We start from the raw sequence: 17,894 nt of genomic DNA, 5'->3' as shown, positions 1-17,894 counted from the left end.
AAGTCAGCATCATCAGTACTCATGTTCCTACTGTACCTGGTGTTCATGAGTTATCTCAGTATTTGGGTGACACCAGGGCTGAACACAGGGACTGAATCAGCCACTCAAAGGAGATGAACCATGACTATTTTTAAAAAATCCATTTTAGCAGAGTATATTTGATTTATATAAAAACACACACCTTTACCAGACTAAGAAATATTAAAGACCATCAAAAGAATGTGGTTTACAGTATTTACCTGCAGCAGTAACTACTTCTTTAGCAGATAAATCACTTCACTAAAATATCTCCAAGTCAACCTTGTTTCTGCTCATCAGTAAAACCGATGGAATCCTTCCTTTTCCATATTTACTGGGTTTTCCTTTTCCCACAAGATTCTTAGCTGACTTTATTCATTTGTACCTTGAAGCTGAAACATGTAAAATATGTAAGGCTGTGTCTTTAGAAGTTTGAATTTCATGTGTTCTGCAGCTGAGTAACATTTTGCCTCCAAGACAGGTAGTAACTAAGCCCCACCAAGAAAAGTGCAAGTAAATTTAAAAAATACTGAACCCCCCACAAGTTACAGAAACAAAAAAATTACAAAAATGTAAGAAGCTGGAAATATTTATGTCACCTCAATTGTGAATGTTTACTGAATCTTTAATCATCAGCTTACCTCATTACCACACGCAGATCTGTGCATCTTGATTTCTTTACAAACTTAATGGGAAAGAACCTTGTTAATTCTTTTATTTTCAGCCAAATAAAAGAAAAACCACCTAACCAACCAAAGAAAATCAAAAATCCAGTAGTTCTTCCTTTATTGCACTCCATAAAACTTCTTGTCATAATCAAGAAGCCAATATACAGTAATAGTTTGATATTCCTTTAGAATTTATAGTTTAACTCTTAAAATAAAATTTGTATAGAAAAGATATCATTTACAACCCATTCAGTAGTAATCAACCATTATGTACCCACAAACGATATTAAATAACTTGTATGCAGCAGTTTCCTTATAGGGCAGAGGGGAATATTTTCTCCTTACAAATATAATATCCCACTGTAAAAGAGCAATTCAAGTCAACTTTGGAGCGAGTGTGATATGCAGGAATTTCACTGGAGGAGCTCTAGGGTCGGTGCAGTGTCCCAGGGATTTGTACAACTGTGTCCAGTGCATAGCAGAACAGCAGCATGTGAGGAGCCTCAGGGCTGGGACTGGCACTGCCCACGGGGAAAGGAGCCACCCAGGGAGGGCACTGGATTCAGAGCACACCAGTGAGGCACAGGACAACAAGGAGGTGTAGTGTGACCAGGTAGGTGAGGAATAAATAGCGGGATTTGGCTCGGGCTGTCAGCAGCTTGGAGCAGTAAAGGCTTCGCCCCCGGAGCCAGCGGCGCAAGGAAAGGGCTCCTCCTTTCATCTGAGGAAGAGACAAAAGTTAGCAGAGGAAGAATCAGGAATACAAACCAGAACAGCTCCCCTGCAGCCTGGATTTCTGAGGCACTACAATCCTTTTGTCTCTGACAGAGCAATTGACCCCAAAACACAACCAATGCCAAATACCAAAGCATAAATGATTTAAAGGCCCCAAACCCACCATTAATGAGAGGGGAAAGGAATGAATCCAAGCTGTGTATTATGCAGCTCCACACACCAACATGCCTACTGCATTTTGGGCATGCATAATTAAGCAGTTGATTTAATGGCCACACATGTAGCATAAATATGATTACATGTATTTTTTAACCTGGATATATGCAGTGTGTTTTCTGGCATGGTTTACACAGCTGCTGGTCTTGGACTCACAGCCCCAACAGAAAGAAATGAAGGATGTTTTTCCACCACCTTTAAGGAGCTGAGGGTTTTTAAAGGCTTTCATTCCCTTACCTTTCTCACAACAACGTGTTCACTGGGATTGATAATTAAGGCTTCCCTCTCCTCCTCATCTTCCATCTGGACAGTGTAGTCACTGGGGACAGACCTGTAACTGCCAACTTCAAATCTAGAGAAAAATTCAAGGCACAGACACATGCACTGCTGAATTATCTCCTCTTTTAAGTACTGAATTGACAGAAAAGCCATTATTTTGCATACTTAAAATGACTAAGGGAAGGTCCCCACAAAATGCTGACTCACTTTATGCTGCCAGGTCTTTTTCAGTCACCATTTACAATCTACTCTCAAGGTGCTTCATTTATTCTGAATTAATCCCCACCACCACCAGCTGACTGAACAGTGATTTTCAGGTGATGGTAGTGAGGGACCCTTTATTTATGCAGGTGCATAATAATGTTTTCAATCTAACCAGTGGCTCTGCTAAAGTTGTTATATGGGAAATTGTTTTTCTAACCTGGAAAAAAAGAAGTATCACCGACAACTAACAGATGAACAGTCTAACAGATGAAATTAAATTTAAAAAAAAAAAATCCCAAAGCCTGTAACACTTTCTTGATCTAGTGTTTAACACAGCTTTTTAACACATGGATTTTCACTACTTTGGGCACTGGGGGCTCACACACAGGTTTGTTTATTACTATTAGAAGTAGTAGTAGTATCTCAAAAAAAAAAAATCAAAGACCCACAGGAAAACCTCTCACTAATCTCAGGAAAAAAAAAGGCAAACAGTCTGTGTTTTACCTGTTACTTCTGTCCTCAGAGAGTCCAAGAGCCTCTTCTGCAGCTTCTCTCCTCCTCCTCTCCTCTGCCAGTGTTTCTGTGAGCTGGGAGAGACTCTGCTGCATTGACTCATACTGCTGCTCAGACTCTGCAAGCCTGGGACAAAATAGAATTTGAAATCAATGTTTTATGGACTCGAAGAATTACTTACTTGTTCTTTTTTTACTAGATCTTTCTTTTAGTGACAGACTTAATTATAATGAGATGCTTCAGCTTAAATATTGAGATTAAAGGCACCAATAATCAGTATATTTATGTACAGATACAAACCACAAGTATTACCAGATGATAACAATTCAAGAATATGGCTTATGATTCATGTAATCCACTGTAAATCCACTCCTTCTCCATCTCCACACAAATGCCTCAGAGGGATAGAAAAGCATTACTTTCACACTCACAACACAGCTGTCAGGAAAATAATATTGCTAATACATGCTCTGAGTCCTGACCTTTTCCTGAGCTCATTTAGCTCCATATTGTCTATCTCCACAATAATCCCAGATCTCTCCTGTGGCGCTCCAGGGGGAACTTCTGCTCTGGTTTCATCCTAGAAAATATTAAGAAAAAAAAAAACCAAAAAACAAACAAGTGACCATTTTTCTTCTTGCCCAAAGTCTTTATTTCAATTACAGAAGCCATGAGCACCATAAAATAGTGGAACAGATAATTATTTCTGCCATTTAATATTTTCATTTCCATCTCTCAACAATGTCTGAGGGGAAAGAAATGCATCTACACATCCACAATTCCAGAAGCAAGGCAGTTACTAATTTATTCTTAATTTAGAGTTCTTGTTTGGATTTATTTCCATTTATGGAGAGCAAGGGTTGTTTTCTATAGGTATTCATAGGCTATTTCAGGGTGTTCTCTTAATGATTGTTAATAAATAACCAAGGCAGTAGAGAAAAGCTTTTTAAGAGTAAAGGAATAATGATGAATCATAAAGGACTGGGTTGGAAGGGATCTTAGAAATCATGAAGTTCCAACCCCAAATAATCATCTTAGAGATGTGTATGAGGTGTTGGCAAAGGGTACAGAAATGCTGAACTGGTGATGTAGATCTCACTTCTGAAAATATTACTCAAGCATGGTGTAATGATCTACAACTGATGTGAAATTATCACTAAATTTCCTGATCCACTGAGCAGTGATGATCCAGCTGCAGCCCAACCCAAAAAAGACGTTTCAAAACAAAACAAAACCAAACCAAAAAAAAAAAAAAAAAAACCAAAAAAAAAAACCAAAAAAAAAACCTGTTTCCTTAAATGGAAAGTCAAATTAGACCAGCTTAACAACAATAAGGACAGTTATCTTCAGTCACAGGCCACCAAAAGTACTGGGTCACTACAACAAAAAGTATTTTATTTTATTTTTAGCAAGAAAACCAGAGACGTGTAAGCACAGAAGGAAGAACCCTAAGAACCTTTCCATGTGTCTGTTTACCTGGACTGAGCCTTGGAAGGATGTCACTTGCATTGCCTGATATTCCCTCTCCAGCCTTATGTAACGATTTTGCAGATCAGTGTAATGAAACTGGTTGTCCCTCAGAGTCTGGGAAAGAGTTTTCAGCTGGGCAGAAAGGACAGCATTCTCTTCTGCTGACTGCACAACCTGAAGAGAAATTCACATTGAAGTCATTAAAATTAGCTCTCCCAGGAAATCCCTGATGATTTGAGACCTGCTGTTTCAAAATTGCATCCACTTTTTGGCAAGGTCATATTTCAGTTGGGATTGAAGATGTTTTATGGGCAGAGGAAATAATGAAAGCTGAGCAGTGATTTCCCCTGCCATCAGTACACCTAAACCAGAAGCTGAAATCTTGCTCCAGCTAAGACAGACACCTCTTTCTGTCTCTAATGAAAAATATTTAACTGTGAGTAGAAGTTCAGAGGTTCACCAATGTCTTCAGAATGCAGAGTCACAGACAAACACCAAGTCAGGAAAGCCTGGCAGAAAGAAAACTGACATTTAATTTGAATGTCCAGGCTAAGTTCTTTTAAAGTATCTACATTTCAAAGCAAAACACCATCCAGTCATGTAAGACACCACCACTCCAGCATTATTCCAACATGAGGCCAGCCCAGATTCACATGGATCAGAGCTGCTGATTAATTAATTGCAAGCTACCTTGGAGTTAATCTGCTGGAAGTGCAGGTCCTTCTGCTGCATCTCCTGGAGGCAGCGCTGCAGCTCAGCCTGCAGCTGGTTCTTCTCAGCCAGGACACGTTTGATTTCCTCTGCTCCATCTGCACTTCCAGCAAGGGAGGCAGTTTCCAAAGCCTAAAAAATATCAGGATATTCAAAGTAAATGGTACAGGAGTTCTCTAAATAATCCACACCCCAGCACTAAATATACCTACAGAATTCCCTTTTCATATTATTTTCTTTTCACAACTTAATACCACATTTGAAAATAAATAAATACAAGATTTTTTACTACTTTAAATACTAGATTTTTCTACACACATATATAGTGTTAATACTTGCATTAAAAAATAACAAAAAAATTACCACAAAAAGGCAGCCCAAACTAATTTTTATTTAGCAAATAATGTGGAAGCACAAAAATAAAAGGGGAAAAATAGCAAAAGATTAATATTAAACACCTTTCAAAATATATTTTCAAGCTAATAAAGTCTTCTATTCATGACTTGTAGAACAGCTGTTTTGTAACTAGTAATTTAAAGCCAAAAGAATCCATTTTGAAAAGAAAAAATGTATTACCAATTTACAGCTTTGGCCTTCTTTGTCTCTGGCAGCTAACATTTTGATATTAATCTCTAATAAGGGAGGGATATGTGCCATCTCTAATGCTTTATGGAATCTATTCACCCACACAATCATGAAATAAAATATTTTTACCACATAAAATACTCCATTACCCACAGACATTACTGGTCAATAGCTCTTACTCATGATTGTAATCACAGAAAATGAACAGCATACAAACTTCAGCAACTAAAATGCTGGTTTTAATGACATTAAAATGAATACTGCTTCCTACCTTTGGCACAGAAAAGGTAAATAAGAATATTATTTTAAAATAGCACTTTTCTTGAATCCTTCATGACAGTCTACAAAACAGCATTTGCCAGCCTGGGTGTCAGCTGCTGCCTTTCTAAATCCAGGATTTTGTTCCTGGCAGAAGCCAGCTCCAGCTGCTTCAGGGGAAGGACAAGAACACTTCCATTCCCCTTTCTCCCCCAGCTAGGTCCTAGTCCAATCTGCACTAACATGGATTTAGGCTCTGAAGAATGAACTTCATTAGGTGTTTAAAACCCCTCTGCATCAACTATACAAACTGAAACCTGCTGTCCATGTAAACCACCAAGCTCTTTTTCAATCCCCTTAAAAATCCTGCCCCTGAAAATGGGTTACAGCCATAATAAATCTGAAAGAAACAAATCCATTTAAATTTTTTTCAACTTCTTCCTTTTATATTCTGAATTTAACTAATTTAAGACAGTAACTTACAGGATTACTATAGACTGCTCTTTGGAGAAGCAGGCTGCAAATTTCAGATAATAAGCTGCTACCTTTCACTTTACACTCCTGCTGCATTCCATTTTTTTACCTTGACTGGGTAACTGCTGCCAGCAGGGAGTGACTTCTTCCCAACCATGTCTTGCTGCAGCCTCTGGAGCTCTGCAATCTGCCGGTCCTTCTCAGCCACTGTGATCTGACACTGATTCCTCAGAGCCTGGGACTCGGAGAGGAGGAGGTTTTTTTCCATTCTGAAGATAAAACACCAGATGTTAATCAATTCTGTATTCTATACAAATCAATGAGGAGTATAAAGCTGCACTGTTATACCTTAATCCAGCCAGCTCGTTCTGGTATGATGTGATCTCTCTCTCGGTTTCTGCCTGGAAGGCTTTGGTCTGATGCAAAGCCTTCTCCAAATCATCAACCTTGGTCTTCAGTTTGGATATTTCGACAGCTGCAAGGCTGGCTCCTTCTTTAGCCTAGGTTTAATAAACATCATTAGTGAACTGGAATGAAAACTAGATGGGTGAAGTTTGATTAGAACTAAAATTCTAATTACAGACGAATGTTTTCCCTACTTGCTTTGTTAAACAGGGTAATTACCTTAAGTCCCAAAATTATAAACACACCTCCTCTGGGCACACAGTGCTATCTCAGCACTCACACAATCTACAAAATTAAACTCCAGAATCCAACATGTCTCTGAGCATTCTCTGCACAAAGAATAAAATTACAGAGCCATGTGGCTAATTACAACTTACCAAAGTTTCCCCATTGTTCTGAGGCACATCCAAACTCTTTTTAACAGTATTTTTCTCATTGATGCTGCTGCAATCAATGGGAAACGAAGCTGTGCTCTGCTTAGCTTCAGAAGTTACCTTCTGATGGCTGAGCTCCTGCAGCAATTTGTCTCGGTCATCCTGGAGACTGGCCATGGCCTTGGCAAACGCTTCCATCTGCTGGACATAATTCCCACACTCGGCTGAGAGCCTGCTCACCTCCAGCTCCCGACTCACCAAAGTCCTACAGACACTTCCAATGTCATCAGCCACCTGAGCAAGGGTGACCTGGCCTGCAGCATCAAGGACAGCCCCGTGCAGAAGAGAGTTTTCTTTGAGGATACTCAGGAGATGGGATTTAAATCCCTCCAATTCAGCTGCAAGTTCATCTCCTTTTTTTCTTTCGGTCTTGAGCTCAGAGGTGTATTTGCTCTGAAGAACTTTGAAGTCTTCTATGATTCGATCTCTGTCGTTCTGCAGAGCAGTCATTGCTTTCCCAAAGGCCTCATTTTGGGATCTCAGCTCCCTGTTTTGAGACTGAACTTCAAGCAGCATCTTCTCTGCAGAAGCATCAGGTTTATCTCCATCCTCAAGTGTCAAAAGAGTCCCACTGTATTCCTCATCTGCATTTCTGCCTCTGGATTTTTGGAGCTCCTGAACCTTTTTCTGAAGCTTTCCTCCATGCTGCCCATTGGATTCTTTTTGCTGAATACTCTCACTACTTAGCAGTTTCTCTCCAGATTCAGAAACAAGTTTCTCTTTGTTCAGTGATGCAATTAGAGATTCTAAATCACTTACTTTAGATGCCAATTTTTTATTCTCATGTTCCAATGCCACAGCAGCCCCCTTCTGCAGTTCAGTGGAAAGCTGCATCTCTTTTATTTGTTTTTGAAGATCATATTTTTCATGCTCAAGGCTTTTGATACACTCCAATTTCTGCTTAAGTAAGTCCTTCAGCTGATGGTCTTTCAGAGATAAAACCTGGTTTAGATCTTCCCTGTATTTTATCAGCTGTGCACTCAGCATTGCATTTTCAGAATGCAGATCATCTATCCGATTGAGAAGGACCCTTAACTCCTGTTTCAAAGAATTAGTCTCACTTGCACTGCCAACTAGGAGACTGTCCCTCTGGTTTAAGACATCCTGGTGAAGATGTTCCAGCTCCTTGTATCTGGTAAAAAGATCATCCCGATCATTCTGGAGGGATGACATGGATTTTTTAAAGGCATCTATTTCACTGACAATCACAGCCTTCTCCTGATCTGCTTTTTCTGCTTTCACCTGGAGATTTCTCAGCTCATTTTCCAGCCTCTGACAGGACTCCTCAGCTTGCTGTCTCTCCATCTGCAAAGACTTTACCTGAAGTTCATACTCTTTAATCTGATTCCTATGTTGAGTCTGTATCTGAATCAGATAGTCTGAAATTTCATCCCCTTTTGAAGAAATGAGTAAGGAAATTTCTTTGTCTTTATTATTTAGCATGATCTTCATTTGCTCAGAAATGGTCATCTGCTTTTGCAATTCAGCATTCATTTTTTCCTTCTCTGCTAGAAGCTCTTGCAATTCTTGCTCTTGTCTTGTAAAATTACTTTCCAGAGCTTTTATCTCTCTTCCTGCACTCTTACTATTCTCTATGAGATGATTTAGAGAATTATTTTCTTTCAGGAGTGCTTGCAAAGCTTCTTCTTTGGACTGAAGAACACTCTCCAGCTCCTGCTGTCTGTTAAAAAAGAAGGTATTTTCTTCCTTTACCCTGCAGAGCTCTTCATAGCGCTGCATATCAACAGATTTTTGCCTCAAGTACAGTTCATCCTTTGTTTCCTCTACCACAGAATATTTGATATTTAGTTCTTGAATCTGAGTCATTTTATCTTTCAATTCATCTTGCAAGGCTGCTATTCTTTTGTTACTGTCTTCCAGCTGTTTCTCCTTGTTTTGGATGGCCTCTTTGAACTGCATTTCCCAGGTTTTCATCTCAGTGATGACCCTGTCCCTGTCATCCTGAAGGGAGGACATGCACTTTGTGAAAGCAGCCAGCCGTGCCAGAGCTGCGTTCAGATCTGCCTGCAGCTGCTTGTTCTGAGAGTCCTTTGTGCTGACTTCTTCCTGCAAGCCCTGAACCTCACCCATGGCCCGATCTTTTTCCCTCTCGAGTGCACTGTGTCTTTCCTCCAGGTTCGAAATTTCACTTTTGTGAAGCAATTTCAGCTGCTGGAGATGAAATTCCAATTCTCTCTCGTATCCTCTCTTTTGAAGCTGCAGTTCATCTCCCTTCTTCTGAAGTTCTTTCCTCCAGTTTAGATTCTCATCTTTAAGCCTGTCCACTTCCCTCTTTGACTGATCCAACAGGTTCATCTGTGCAGTAAGCTTTCCCTTGAGATGAAGTATTTCATCATTTGATTCTGCCAGCTTTTCTGACGCATTACTTAAGTCCTTTTCTAATTTTTCATTTTTTGACTGTGACAATTTCACAGATCTTTCCAAATCCAGGATCAGCTCCTGGAACTTTATAGAATCCTTTTGCAATTGGTTTATCTCCTGCTGTTTCTCCTTTAAGAGTTCTTGCAATTCTTTTGTTTTGTTTTTAGTCCCATTATTATCCCTCTGAGCACTTTTCACCTTTTCCTCAAATATCTTTACAAGATGGAGCTGCTGCTCTTCCTTTTCTCTGACCACATTCGATTTTTCTGCCTTTAGCTCTTCCAGCTGCTGTAACAGCAAGTTATTCTGTACCTGTGCTGATTTCATCCTGTCAGTAAGATGATCAACTTTTTTTACATGATTAAGCAATTCTGTTTCAAGAAATTCTCTCTCACTCTTTACTTTGTAAGAACTTTCTTGTACATTTTCTAATTCTTCCTGTAACAGGCATTTGTCATCCTCTAAAATCTTAACTTTTTCATTTAGACTAACAATTTCTTGTGTTAGACTTTTAAATTCTGTGTCTAGCTTTGTTAGACAATGAGTTTTGTGGAGCAAAGATTTCTCAGTTTCTTGTGCTTTTTCTGAAATTAATTCTCTTTCTTGTTCTAGGACAAGCACAGCTTGTTCTTTTTCAGAGAGTTTATTCTTTAACACATTAATGTCCTTTAGGAGTGATTCATTCTCACATAATGCATCACTGATTTTGGATTGTGTATCATTTTGGTACGTTTCCATTTGAACCTGTAGCTCTCCCAAGGCAGCTTTAGTTACAGTGATGTTATTATGAAGGACATCATTCTCATTCTGAATTTTCTCTAAAGCCTGCTTTAGGTTTTCAGAGGTTTGCTTCAGCTGCTCGTTCTCCTCCATCAGCTGATGGTTCTGCTCGGTGAGCTCACACAGACGATCCTGGTGTTCCTGCATCCTGGCCTCCTGCTCACGGATCTGCCTTTCTGCTTTGCTCTGCAACTCCTCCACCTCCATTTTCTTGGATTCACCAAGTTGTTGCAGTTGGTTCTTAATAACCTCATTTTCATCAAGGAGATTTTTTAAATGCTTCTGCAGAGCTTCCTTTTCAGACTGTCCTTCCCTGAGTTTTTGAACAGCCTCTTGCTTCTCTTTCCTACTGAGATCAATGACTTGCCTCATATCTGCCACTTTACTACTGATATTCTCATAAGCCTGAAGAAGCGATTCATACTCCTGCTTTAATTCACTGTGTTTAGCCTTCCATCCTGTCAATTCAACTGTCTGAGAATCTTTTAAGGTATTTAATTGGAAAGAAAAGGCCTCTTTTTCCTGAACTATGGACTCCATGGTGGATTTCAGACTTTCACAGGCCGCAGTGAGGTTTTCATTTTCCATCAGCAGCCTCGCATTTTCCGAAGCAAGGCTCTCCTCTCCGGACAATGGAGCCACAGCACTTGAACTCTGCTTTTCTCTGCTAAGCTCTAGCAAGTGCTCCAGCATTCCTGTCTTGTTCACTAGTTCTTCTCTTTCCAACGTCAGCTGATCAATCTGTTCCTTTAGACATTTATTTTCTCTCAGGGCTTCTTTACGTGATATTAAAGCCGCCTGTAACTTCCTTTGGAGGCGCTCTCTGGATCTCTCTTCTGTTACAGCTCTTTGCTCTTGGGCTTTGGAATCATTTAAATTTGCAGGTTTTGCCAGGGGCTCTTCCATTGTTTGCATTTGTTTCTGGATTTCACATTCTGTTGCTTCTCTCAGTTTACTTTTCCCAGAGTAATCAGTCTCTGACAGTTGAAGAGCAGTGACTTTTCCTTCCAAATTCTCTTTAAGGGAATTACTTTCTGAACCAACCACTCCCAATTCCTTTTCAGTCCCATTCCCTTCCTGAAGCTCTTTGCCTGACACCACAGGTTTACTCATCTCAGCCTTCTCACGCAGCATACATAGCTCAGCCACAAGATTTTTGTTTTCTTCACTGAAATGTTCTACCTCCTTTTTCATCTTAATTAGTTCCAAATTGGACTTTTCCAAAGAACTGAGAAGTTGCTCTTTTTCACTCTTCATGTCTTCAAAGGCTGTTTTGTAATGATGGGCTTCTTCCTGGCCCTCCTTTATGGCTTTGTTTAATAATTCTTTTTCCAGACCAAGTTTCTCTTTTAAATCTGTAAGTGAACATCTCAGTGCTTCTATTTCCTCATTCTTTACTGCAACCTCCTGCTTAGCTTCAATTCGTGACCGCTGCAGTTCCTCCTGGCTCATCCTGTAATCCTCTTCACTTTTTTTAATAAGTGCTTTTTTCTCATCATGCACATGTTCAAGCATTGCCTTGAGCTCTACAGTTTCAGTCTGATGTGCTTTCAGCTTTTTCTGTAGGTGCTTTATGTTCTCCAACAAGCTGCCCTGACATTGCTCCTCCTGTCTCAAAGACTTTAAACTGTTTGTTTCTTCTTTATCATCACCGAATTCAAGCAATATTTTTCTCAGCTCTTTCCTTAACATCTCTGTTTCCTCCTGAAGCTTTGCATAATCACTTCTTAGTTCTAGCTCAATGTTTTCACTTGGCACTGAAGTGATCGTGTTTTCTGATTCTTTCAAGGATGCAACCTGAACCTTGTTTCTTGGTTTGTCTGATTCCAGACTCCTTGGGGCAGCTTGCTCTTCTCCCAGCAGTGCCTTGGATGGAGCCAGCTCCTTCCATTCTAACTGGTTAAAGCCCAGTTCTTTACATTTTGTTTGGAGAACTTCCCAGAGCGCTTTATGCTCTTGCCTGAGCTGCTCAAGGTGGGTTTTTTGATCATCAAAATCTGCTGCCAGTTTCATGTGCTCTTCCCTTTCTTGCTGGAATTTTTTCATATCTTCTTTCATGAACAAAAGCTCCCTCTGTAAAGCTTCTTTTTCTTTTTGTAACTGATTCATGGCAGTAACGTCATTGCTGGGATTCAGACACTCATTCACATCTCCAGCACTTGAACCAGGCTCTTCTAGACGGGAATCTTTCAACAATTCTTCCTTCTTTTTAAGTTCAGACTTCACCTCTTCAAGAGTCAAGAGCAACTGAGAATGTTCCTCTTGATATGCCCTTGCTCTTTCATCAAGCACAGACTGCAGATGAGCAAGCATACAGTCCTTCTCCTCTAAAGATTTTAGGTTGTGCTCACAAACATTTTGTTTTTCAGCTATGACGTCATTCAGTTCTGCAATACTGTGCTGGAGTTCCTCTAAATAGGATTCTCTTGAAGATAAGGTTTTGGTCAAATCACTTATCTTGGCATCTTTTTCTACAAGTTGCTGTTTCAAAGTTCCAAGATGAGACTCAAAATCATTACTTTGTCCTTCAATTAGTTTCAGTTTGTCTGTTAACTCATTAACTTGCTTCAAGAGCTCCTCTGCTTTTTTCTGCTCTTTTTCTATTTCTTCCTGTCCACTCTTTTCTAATTTCCCAACTTTTTGCATCAGATCTCTTCTTACTATCAATGCTGCTTGAAGCTTCTTTTTCAGATTCTCTTTTTCCTTGCCCATTTTCTCAAGATTACACTTCATCTCCTCTTTTTCATTCATTAAATCTTTAACCTCAGCTTCTCTACCGCTTAACATAACCTGGTTATGTTCCAGTTCTTTCTTACAATCCCCCAGTTCCTGCAATACTCGGTTTAGCTCTGCCACTGAACTATTATGAACAGCTTCAAGGTCTTCAAGTTTGGCATTTAATGTACTCCTCTCTTCAGAAAAATTCAGCATTTCATTAGATAACGACTCCATGACCTGGGTAACAGAAGAGTCTTTTTCTTTCATTTGCTGGCTTAGACCAGAAATTAAATCCTTCTGCTGATTGACCTGGGATGTTAAGTGTTCGATGAGGTGATCTTTTTCCCCCATTTGTTCAAGGAGATTTGCTACTTTTTTACCCTCAGCCTGCAGCTTTTCTTGACTAGTTCTTACCACTTCTTCTGATTTATTCATCTTGTCCTGAAGAAATTCCACCTGCTTATTTATTTCTGCCAAAGAGTCCTCCTTTTCTTTCAGGAGACACTCTTGTTTGCTTACTGTTTCCTTGAGTGAGACCATTTCTTTTGACAGACATTCCATTTCAGACACATATTTACCCTTCATCTTTTCCATGTCACTCTGCAGCACCTCCGTCTGCTTTTCAAGCAACTCCATACTTCTTAATTCATCCTTCATGGTGTCTATTTCTTTCTGTTTTTCTAAAAGCACCAGTTGCAGACGTTCTCCTTCTGTTTCTTTGCTCAGAATAGCAGCTACCAGAGTGGAGAATTTTTCCAACTGACTTTTACTATCTGTTGGCTGCAGTTCAGAATCTGAAATTTGTGCCTTCTTTTCTTTACCTAAAAGCCTACTACTAAGTAATGCAGATAAGCTCTGAGTTAATCTCTCTTTTATAAGATCCAGCTCTTGCTGCAAAGACTGGATTTTGCTATCTTTTGATTTCATTTCACTTTCTAAACTGCTCAATTGCTCAGTAAGATCATTATTTTGTGAATTTGCCCTATCAAGTTCTGCCACCCATTTGTTTTCTGACTCAAGTAGACTTTGTTCTAGAGTTTGACATTTAAGTTCTAAATTAGAAAGTTCTTCACCCTTCACACTAACCTGCATCTGTAACTTCTCTTTTTCAGTCTTCATCTGCAGTTTGACAGCATCTATCTGCATCCTTGAATAATTCTCACTGGTTTCTAGTTTTTCATGGACTTCCCGGAGCTCTTCCAATTTCTTTTGCAAATCAGTCTGAGATGCACTAAGTTCTGTGTTTTCAGCCATCAGTTTACCAACATCATCTTGCAACAGTTTTTTTTCTTTCTCTAAAGATTCCACTTGATGCTGCAGACTATTTATTAAAAGTGCGTTGTCATGGCAGTCTTGAGATGATTTGGAATTTACGTTGTTGAACTCCAACTTCAAACATTCCAATTTCTCAGCCTGTTCAGCGCATGTCACACGCAGAGACTCCACAGCTAAGTCTTTCTGCTGGAGTTCTTGTTCCTGGGTATTTATTTGGTCTAGTGCTTTTTGGTGCTCATTTTTAAGAGAGTCAAGCTCAACAGTCAAAGAATCAATTTTTTTCTGATGATTATCAAGCTTCCTGTTATTTTCCTGAAATTCCTCACTCAGGTTTTTCATGGCTGTTCCACTTTCCGCCAATTTGGATCTGAGAACATCAATCTCACTAGAAAGAGCATTAACATTGCTCTCTGCCAACTGTACACTGGCATCTTTCTCCTTTAAGGAATTAAGCAGACCAGCAATAACTTCATCTTTGTGCCCCAGAGCAACATTCAACTCAGTTCTCAGCTCATACTGTGCTTCAATTTTCTCCTGAAGAGATAAAAAGGCATTTTCTTTCTCATGGACTAGCTCTTTAGAGTTTTGTAGTTCTTGTGTTAGTTCACGGACCTGACTTTGGAGTTGAGAAATTAAATCCGTGTTCTCTTCATCCTTCCTTGCTTTCTCCTTCAGAGATTCGAGGAGACTTTTGTTTTCTGTAAGAGATGATTCCTTTTCTGATAAGGACTGGTCCATCTCAATTATTACATTCTTCTGATGCTCTATTTCTTTTTGGAAATTCTCTTTCATTTCCTGCATCTCCACTATCTGTTTCTTTAGGACAGCACACTCAGTCTCTTTCTCTTGAAGTTGCATCTTTAAATTCTCACTGAATGTTGAAATACTGCTGATGGCTGATTCTTTTTCTGAAACAAGTAATTTCAGCTGTTCTGCTTCAGAGGCTAAAAGCTGTAACTGCTTCTCCTGCACAACACAAGAATCCTGTATGGCAGAAAGCTGTGCTTTTAAACCAATGCATTCATCTACCTTTTCTTTTAAAGATGCATCTTTCTTTGCAATTGAGTGATTCAACTGGGATGCTTGTTCTGTCATGTTTTTAAGCTGACTTTGAAGGTTAGAAATAACCTCCATATTCTCAGACAGTTGAACCCTAAGTACATCAGACTCTTCAGATTTATCTTTTAATAACTTAAATTCTTGGGCTTGCCTCTTAAATTCATTTTCTTTTTCCTGCATTGTGCGTCTGAGCTCACTGGCTTCAAAGTTCAGGGCTTGTATTTGGTACTGGAGATCTGCAATGAATTCTACGTATCGTTCTTCTCCTGACACTTTATCTTTCATTTCTTTAATCAAAGCCTCCTTTTCAGAAAGGAGACTTTCTTTTTCCTCAAAGGCAATTTTTAAGTTTTCTTTCTCCATCAACAGGCTGTCAATTTGGTCCTTCAAATCTAAAATATTATGACTTTGTTGGGACAGGTGTGAACTTAAAGCAGCTATTTCCTCTGACTTTTTGGTTACTGTAACACTAATTGTCTCTATGTCTGCTTTCAATTTTTCATTTTCTAGAACTGATGTTTCTGCTTGGTGCCTTGCTGAAGCAATTTCAGACTGGAGACATTTACATTCATCTGACTTCTCACTCAATAACCTTGAAAAGTCCTCCTTTTCATGCCTAAGCACCTCCATTTCTTTGCTTAATAGTTGTACCTGATTATTTAACCCTGCATTTTCTTCCATTTTTTCAAAAATTTGCCTCTGAAACTTCTCAAGTTCTGAACCCTGACTTTTCACAGCCAGATCTCTTTCCTCTACCAACTGAGTTAATTTAGTCTTTTCATCTTTAAGTTTTTTTATTTCATCCTGCAATTCTACAACACAACGCTTACTCTCCTCCATTTCCTTATGTAATGAATTATTTTGAAGATTTTTCTCTTCTAGAGACTTGTTTGCAGTTTCAAAATCCAAAGTTATGCTTTGAATTTGTTCCTGCAGGAGTAAATTCTTTTCCTTGCTATGGCTGAGCTCTTTGATTAGACCACTGCATTCAGATAATTTATTATTTAACATTTCTTCTTTCTTTACTTCTTCATCTCTAACCTCCTTCAGCTGAATGAGCAGTGATTGCACTTGTTCATGCAACTGTTGGGTCTGTTCCTTACTTTCAGACAACTGCTCAGCCAGCACATTACATTCCTTTGTTTTCTCCCCCAGCTGTTCTGCAACTGAACTTTCCTTTTGCTTGGCAACTACTGACAGTTGCTCAATCTCTTTTGCCAGAGTGTTTTTATCACAATTTAGTACTGAAAGAGCTTTTTCGTACTCTGCAGTGCTAACAGATAACTTATTTTCCAATTCTGCCATAGCCTGGGTTTTCTTTAACAACTCACACTCTTTTACCTCCAGGAGTTTGGACAAATTCTCATTTTCTCTGATTAGCTGTTCCTTCTCGTTTTCCATTGTACCTATACTTTTCTTCATATATTCATTTGCTTTTATTTGCTCTGCCAATTTTTCTTGTTTCCCTTCAAGATCTGCCTGCAATTGGTTATTAGCTGAAGCTTTCTCCTGTGTCTCCATCTCCCATTTTTTAATTTGTTTATGTATTTCATTTAATTGGTCATTAAGTTCTTGGCAACACGTCTCTTTGGCTTGCAGATCCCCAATTAATTTAAGTTTAGTCTCTTCATTCTGCTTCTCCAAAGCCCCAAGTTTCTGCTCTAATGAACCAATGAGCTCTTGTTTCTCTTGCAACTCTTTTTCAGCTGTTTCCTTATGGTCAGTGTGTTCTGTGAGCTTTCTGGATAATTCAGCCAGCTCTTCATCTTTTTTAGTGTTTTCCAAAACCAGTTTGTTGTATGAATCTTTAATTGACTTTAACTCATTTTCCAATGTCTGTGCTTTGCTCTCTTTCTCTTTAAGCAAACAGTTCGATTTTTCCTTCAGAGCATTGTTTTCCTCAAGCTGAGACTTCAAATATTCAATTTCTTTTCTTTGTTTATCTTCTGTTTCTTTCAGCTTTTCAGATGATTTAGTAATTTGCTCTTTCAGCAGAGCAATTTGTGACTCACACTCTGCGAGCTTGTTATGGTACGCGACGTTGTTGGCCTTGATTTCGGAGCGGAGATCCTTAATTGTCACACTGTTCTCAGTGCTCTGTCTTATTAACTCCTCATTTTCTTTGGTTTTAGCTTCATTCTCAGCTCTAGCTCTCTCCAGCTCTATTCTCATGGTGTCACTCTGCTCAGAAAGGGCAGAGATCTTCACGCTGGCATCTCTCACATCAGCTGTCTGCACCTCCTTCAGCGAAAGCATTTCCCGTTCAGCCTTTGATAAAGCCTCTTCCAAACCTCGCATCTCCTCCTCTTTGCATTGCACTTGATGCTTCAGGATCATGACCTGCTCAGAATACTCTGTCATGTTCAGAGACAGAACAGACATCTCCTTGTCTTTTTCTGACAGTGCTTCTTTCAGATTATCAATTTCTCTTTCACGTTTCTGCAGATCTTGAATGAGTTGAGACCTCTCCTCCAAATGGCTTGAATTCAACTTGTCAAGCTCTTCGTTTGTCTGGTCCAGGTCCAGCTGCATGGACTCCACCACACTGTCTTGTTTCAAAGTCTAAACAGCAAGAAAATAATGTTACAAGAACACTCCAAAAACCTGTTAGAGGGAGAAGCTACACCCCATACGTAGAACAAGCATTTAAAGTAACCAGCCTGTACACAATGTAAAGTCACAAGATGTTCTTCTTTAGATTGTTTTAGCA

At 39.3% G+C, this 17,894-nt stretch overlaps 1 protein-coding gene across 3 annotated transcripts in view; it reads right to left on the bottom strand.

The window, feature by feature from the left end:
• Positions 1 to 780: 780 nt before the first annotated feature.
• GOLGB1 (golgin B1) overlaps positions 781 to 17,894 on the bottom strand; it is a 34,161-nt gene continuing 17,047 nt past the window's right edge. For 2 of the 3 annotated variants that reach the window (XM_064425904.1, XM_064425905.1), the window contains 9 exons: positions 7,031 to 17,746; positions 6,480 to 6,631; positions 6,241 to 6,400; positions 4,794 to 4,946; positions 4,110 to 4,277; positions 3,116 to 3,213; positions 2,625 to 2,759; positions 1,875 to 1,989; positions 781 to 1,407 (listed from right to left, as the gene is read on the bottom strand). In XM_064425904.1, the coding sequence (XP_064281974.1) occupies positions 1,249 to 1,407; positions 1,875 to 1,989; positions 2,625 to 2,759; positions 3,116 to 3,213; positions 4,110 to 4,277; positions 4,794 to 4,946; positions 6,241 to 6,400; positions 6,480 to 6,631; positions 7,031 to 17,746 (11,856 nt within the window). In that variant the 3' untranslated portion in view covers positions 781 to 1,248. Of the gene's footprint in view, positions 1,408 to 1,874; positions 1,990 to 2,624; positions 2,760 to 3,115; positions 3,214 to 4,109; positions 4,278 to 4,793; positions 4,947 to 6,240; positions 6,401 to 6,479; positions 6,632 to 6,913; positions 17,747 to 17,894 lie in introns of all 3 variants that reach the window. The other variant, XM_064425903.1, reaches the window with a different exon arrangement.

The sequence above is a fragment of the Passer domesticus genome, chromosome 6 (genome assembly GCF_036417665.1).
Source record: "Passer domesticus isolate bPasDom1 chromosome 6, bPasDom1.hap1, whole genome shotgun sequence".
NCBI classification, from domain to species: Eukaryota; Metazoa; Chordata; class Aves; order Passeriformes; family Passeridae; genus Passer; species Passer domesticus.
The sequence above is the reverse complement of the archived record's forward strand: the minus strand, read 5'-3'. Positions and strand labels throughout refer to the sequence as shown.